We start from the raw sequence: 5,808 nt of genomic DNA, 5'->3' as shown, positions 1-5,808 counted from the left end.
TAAAGTGTCAACCAAAAGGTTGGTGAGTTTATTAGTTTAACATAAATAATCATTTCCATCATTTTAATAGACCACAAGATTTTCATTTCAATTTCTCATAAATATACGTCCCATGCATAGAGACAAAAAAATCATTCATATGGATTGAACACCTGGTAAACGACATTAACAAGATGCATATAAGAATATCCCCTATCATTCCGGGACATCCATCGAACATGATAAATTCGAAGTACTAAAGCATCCGGTACTTTGGATGGGGCTTGTTGGGCTCAATAGATATATCTTTAGGATTCGCGTCAATTAGGGTGTCTGTTCCCTAATTCTTAGATTACCAAACTAAAAAGGGGCATATTCGGTTTAATAATTCAACCACAGAAAGTAGTTTCACGTACTTGTGTCTATTTCGTAAAACATTTATAAAAGCAGCGCATGTATTCTCAGTCCCAAAATATATATTGCAAAAGCATTTAAAAAGGGAGCAAATGAAACTCACTTAATGTATTTTGTAGTAAAAATACATATGACGACATTGAACAACTGAACAATGCAGGGTTGGCCTTGGATTCACGAACCTATATCAAGTATATATATTAACACGTATAATATATCATGGAACACGATAATTTTCACTATAATTAGGACTTGCCCCCTACATTTCGTTTGATGCAATGACCGTATTGCATTGAATGATAGAATTAGAAAAATTGTGGGACATTTTGAAATAGAAAATAAGAGAGAAGAAAGAAAAGCCAAAATTAGATCAAATGATCTTTGTTGTCACCATTCAGATAATACTTAATCACTAAAAATTTGCATGTCGATGAGCTTGATGCCTGAACTTAATGCCAGGCTTGGATCAATCATCAAAGTTTATCCTGCCACTAAAAACCACAAACAAGCAAGAGAACCACAAGCATATACAAATGCATCCACACATGCACAATTGTCGAATTATTACAAACATGATTGTGATGATGTGTGAGAGTAGCAATACAAGAGTACTACCTCACACCAAATCAATAATCCCAGTTTTCACACATAATTATCAAACCAATTTAAGTTACATGCCACATCATAAAAATAAATTGTTTCACAAATCATTATGAAGATTGATTACCAATTACCCAATGTGTGTCGGATATGCCATCTAGATGTGCCTTCCTTTGTAGTCATCATAACTGAAATGAGGCATCCAAAGTTTCTCTGACTCATTGAAATTCACCCTCAAGAACTTTGTAATTTTCATCACGTAGTGACCACCAACACTTGGATGCATAGACTTTTCTCCACTTGCATCAAATAGATAACTTGCGAAGAGTTTGAGGATATGAACATGCTTGTGCTTGTGAATTCGATGAACCAGCCAAATATCGAGCAATGTCACTTAACAACATCTTCCGTGCGGTGAAAAACCAATTTAGCAAAGAACCTTTGGATGCACCTAAGTGTGGGGGTTGCGAATGCACTAGAAACTTGATTGGCAGGTGTAAATTCGACATTACTAAATTTGTGCCACACCCTCCTTGGATCAAACTCGCTCGGATTGAAAGTTTCACACTTGGCCAAGTACATGAAGGTAACATTGGGCGAGGAATCGTGGTAGAGACCTAGACACTCCATAAATTGGCTCATGTTTAGTCACCTTTCCTCTCCCCCTAACCTAAACAAGAGGTAATTATCTAGCCATGGAGAACGGATCTTGAAATGGACCCTCAAGGTTGTTAGGAATTCACGGGTTAACAAAGGGTAGACCTCCCCGTGGATGTAAAGTAAGGGCTCCCAAGGATACATAACTTTGTGAAAGTACTCAGCCTTAAACGCATCCCGAATTTCATGTCCTAACTCCGCTAATTTTTGCAAGAAAGGATAATTTTCACTATAATATATCATGGAATATCTCCGAATACTCGTACGTTTACGGTCTTGGTGGATAATTTTTGCAAGAAAGGATTGGTAAAAGATGCAGAATTTACTATTGAAACAATGGTACGAATAGGTCTACGTCCTAATGTAATCACTTACAGTTCCTTAATCGATGGATATTGTTTACGTGGTGAAATTGAAAAGGCGCATAAAGTTATTGATCGCATGGAGGAGAGAGATCTTGTACCCGATATCATCACATATAGCAGCCTGATTAATGGGTATTGCAAAAAGAAGAGAATCGATGAAGCCATGAAGCTTTTTCTTAAAATCCTAGAAAATGGTTTGATTCCTGATATTTTTACGTACAATAGTATGCTACAAGGTTTGTTTCAATCGGGAAACTCAGCAGCTGCTAATAAACTCTTCAATGAGATGCAATCAAAGGGCCCGAATCCAGATATAGTTACTTTCAGGATCGTGCTCCATGGAATATGCGAAAACGTCCAAGTTTCTGAATCCAAAGTACCGGATGCTTTAGTACTTCGAATTTATCATGTCCGATGGATGTCCCGGAATGATAGGGGATATTCTTATATGCATCTTGTTAATGTCGGTTACCAGGTGTTCAATCCATATGAATGATTTTTTTGTCTCTATGCATGGGACGTATATTTATGAGAAATGGAAATGAAAATCTTGTGGTCTATTAAAATGATGAAAATGATTATTTATGTTAAACTAATGAACTCACCAACCTTTTGGTTGACACTTTAAAGCATGTTTATTCTCAGGTATGAAAGAAATCTTCTGCTGTGCATTTGCTCATTTTAAAGATATTACTTGAAGTCATTCATGACATATTTCAAAAGACGTTGCATTCGAGTCGTTGAGTTCATCAAGATTATTATTAAGTCAATTATAGTTGGATATATTATGAAATGGTATGCATGCCGTCAACTTTAGATGTAATGAAAGTTTGTCTTGTAAAAACAAATGCAATGTTTGTAAAATATATCATATAGAGGTCAAGTACCTCGCGATGTAACCAACTATTGTGAATCGTTTGTAATCGATATGGACTACGACCAGATGGATTATGACGGAGCATTTCAATATGTGTGTTTACGTATAGCTACGTTCCGTGATTTTTTCTGTTCGTTTATCCCCTCGATAGTCTTCCCTCTGCTTGAGGTTTTCTTCGCTGGTGTTTGTCTCTTGTCTCGTTAAAGCACCATATAGTTTGTATGCGTCACACTTACATCCTTTTGCTCACTTGACACGCTAGCTAATTAAAAAAAAGTGTTCGACATTTTTTTTTGTGTGGATGTTCCATGGGATGAAAGTTTCAAGGATGTTTCGAAGTCAATTTAGATCTTTGGATCTAGTTTTAATTTTCAGTTTTTTGTCAAAAAATATGAAAACAAATATGTGTAATAATATTAATAAATACGGACCAATATATAAATACATATACATCTACATAAATATAAATATAAATACATAAATTATTTTAAATATAAATATAAAATAAAAAATAATAATAAATAAAATAGAATAAAAACAGCGAAGAATCTCGCAGGTGAAGTAAACGAGGAGAGAGAGAGTACCAAAATACACACACACTCACGCCGTGTGTGTGTACTGTCAAATCTCATATACAAAAGGACTATCAATCGTATATCTCTATATCTTATATCTATATTTATATATCTATCTCTATATATCTATCATTATTTTCTTTTATCTTTTTTTCTCTTCTGTTGCTAATGATTTCAGGAGTCTCTGCTTCATCTCAGCTTTTGTAAAGTCTCCTGATTTCAATACCTTTTTGAGGTTTGTCCCAAATTATGCTCTTTACTTTCTTCACTTTTTTCCTAATTTTGTTCGAACTCTTTTGTCGATTTGATGTTTGTTTGTAATTACGCCTTCTGGGTGTTCGATAAAATGCCATCTTTTTCATAAATTCGCCTTCAATTTAGGGTTTTTAAACAAAAATCTTTATAATTATTGAAAAAAAGGGCATTTTCTTGAATTTGATTTTATTCTTCTTTTAGTAGTTTTGTGTGTGTATTGTTCTGTAATTCACTTTTGTAAAAACTTTTTAAGATTCTTAACTGTAATTGGAACACTAATTTGGGGCATTATTATTATATATAGGCAATTAAGTTAAAAAAAAAAAAAAAAAGGCATGTTTAATTTAACCATAAATAGGTAGATAACATTATCTTAATCCACAATTTTACTTTATCTTAACCTGCAAATCAGAATTGCAGAACCTAAATATGGCTATGATTTTATCATAAAACTGTTTTTAAAATCTTATATATATTGTGGGTTAGAGTGGTACCAAGCTGATTTAAGATCTTGTTGTTTGATGTTACAAGATTGCAGGTCTTTAATTGTGGGTGGTGTTGAAGTTTTGACTTTTTGACCTAAAAAAAGTTGAGGAAAAAAAAAATGGAAGGTGATATATTTTCTGGAATTGGGAATGGATCACAGATAGGTGTAGATGGGAAAGTATTGCATACATTTCAAAAGAGTTTTGTACAAGTACAGAGCATTTTGGATCAAAACAGGCTGCTAATTAATGAGATTAATCAGAATCAAGAGTCTAAACTGCCTGTTAATTTGACAAGAAATGTAGGGTTAATCAGAGAGCTTAACAATAATGTTAAACGGGTGGTTGATCTTTACGGTGATCTATCAAACACGTTTAGCAAATCGTTGGATGCTTCATCGGAAGCGGAATCAGGTGGGACCACTAGATCTGATGGTAAAAAGAGAGTGAGGTCTGGCTAAGCGCGATTATAACGCAAATGGCTTGTGTTCTTGGTAATGATAATTCATCAGTGATTCTTGTTTAGAAATATCTGTTTCATAATTGGCAATTTAAGCTACTAAACATCATACTCGTGTTTGTAAGTTTTGTTTAAAACATCTCGTTAGCTATTTCACATCATTTAAGTATGTTCCGTTTCGTTTCTTTCTTGTATTAGTTTCTAGTTTCAATGATCCCTGCAAGATTATGGAATTCATAACAAATGTAGTTGGGGTTCGATCAATAATCCGTGTAATCTCATTTATGTAATAATGCTTAAAACTTTCTATAAACTAGTAGTCTTTATCTTAGACCAATAATTCGATCAATGATTCGTTTGTTTATTGTATTAGATTCTAGTAGTCTTTAACCAATGAGCAATAGCTCAACTGGTACCCGTTACCTTTGAAGTCGGGGCCCCATGTGGGGAAGCTTTTAAGAAGTTGGTGCATGTTCGAGTCTCGTTGGGAACAGATGTTTTACCATCGACTTTCAGGCCGTAATCAACCTGCTTGCATATACGATCCCTTTGGGGTTGTATCAACCTGCTTGTAGATCTGATCACCGGATACGTTGGGTACTATACTTGCCACTCGGAGTAAGCCTTCGGGATATACTCGTACCTACCACTCATGGGGTATTCGGTGGGGTATTCGGTGGAGGTATTTCACAGAAATCTGATTCATACAAGGTGGGTTTGGTAGGTTGTGAAAGGCAACACAAGGTTTGCGTGCCGCGCCGGTCATGTTTTGAGAACTTGTTGTCTTTATCATTAAAGATTCTTAATTTATAAAGATAGTCTGATTGATGTAAAAATGGTAAATGTTTATGGAATGTGCTGCATTGAATGGAATATAAAATTCTTTTTTTTTAGTTTTGAATTGGGCCATGCTTATGTTAAAGTGGTTCAAATTCAAGAAAAGTAAGAAACAACTGATCTTTAGTGTTTATGGATACTCTTTGGATGAGGTCTGTATTGAAGATGCTTTTGTGGGGGAAGTTGGTTTATAAAGTAGCTTTTGACAATCATGATCCCTTGTGAAATCATTGGACTATTTTGTCCCTTTTGATCAACCACTGTCCTTGTACCAAGTGGGTTGGGTCCGGTCGGGTCAGGTCGG

The 5,808-nt window shown here is 34.9% G+C and overlaps 1 protein-coding gene across 4 annotated transcripts; it reads left to right on the top strand.

The window, feature by feature from the left end:
- Positions 1-3,452: 3,452 nt before the first annotated feature.
- Positions 3,453-4,980, top strand: LOC139876817 (protein ELF4-LIKE 4-like). Of its 4 annotated transcripts, none has more exons than XM_071864185.1 (3): positions 3,453-3,544; positions 3,646-3,702; positions 4,254-4,979. In XM_071864185.1, the coding sequence occupies exon 3, from the start codon at positions 4,327-4,329 to the stop codon at positions 4,666-4,668; it is 342 nt and encodes a 113-aa protein (XP_071720286.1). In that variant the 5' UTR covers positions 3,453-3,544; positions 3,646-3,702; positions 4,254-4,326; the 3' UTR covers positions 4,669-4,979. The 4 variants fall into 4 exon arrangements, with proteins under 4 accessions (XP_071720286.1, XP_071720287.1, XP_071720289.1 ...); XM_071864186.1 differs by having other exon boundaries at positions 3,470-3,544; positions 3,666-3,702; XM_071864188.1 differs by lacking the exon at positions 3,646-3,702 and having other exon boundaries at positions 3,483-3,544; positions 4,261-4,980.
- Positions 4,981-5,808: the final 828 nt, after the last annotated feature.

The sequence above is a fragment of the Rutidosis leptorrhynchoides genome, chromosome 11 (assembly GCF_046630445.1).
Source record: "Rutidosis leptorrhynchoides isolate AG116_Rl617_1_P2 chromosome 11, CSIRO_AGI_Rlap_v1, whole genome shotgun sequence".
Taxonomy (NCBI): domain Eukaryota; kingdom Viridiplantae; phylum Streptophyta; class Magnoliopsida; order Asterales; family Asteraceae; genus Rutidosis; species Rutidosis leptorrhynchoides.
The sequence above is the reverse complement of the archived record's forward strand: the minus strand, read 5'-3'. Positions and strand labels throughout refer to the sequence as shown.

Bases quoted from the DNA above. Each gene is read 5' to 3' on its own strand.
- LOC139876817 (XM_071864188.1), top strand. From the start codon at position 4,327: ATGGAAGGTGATATATTTTCTGGAATTGGGAATGGATCACAGATAGGT.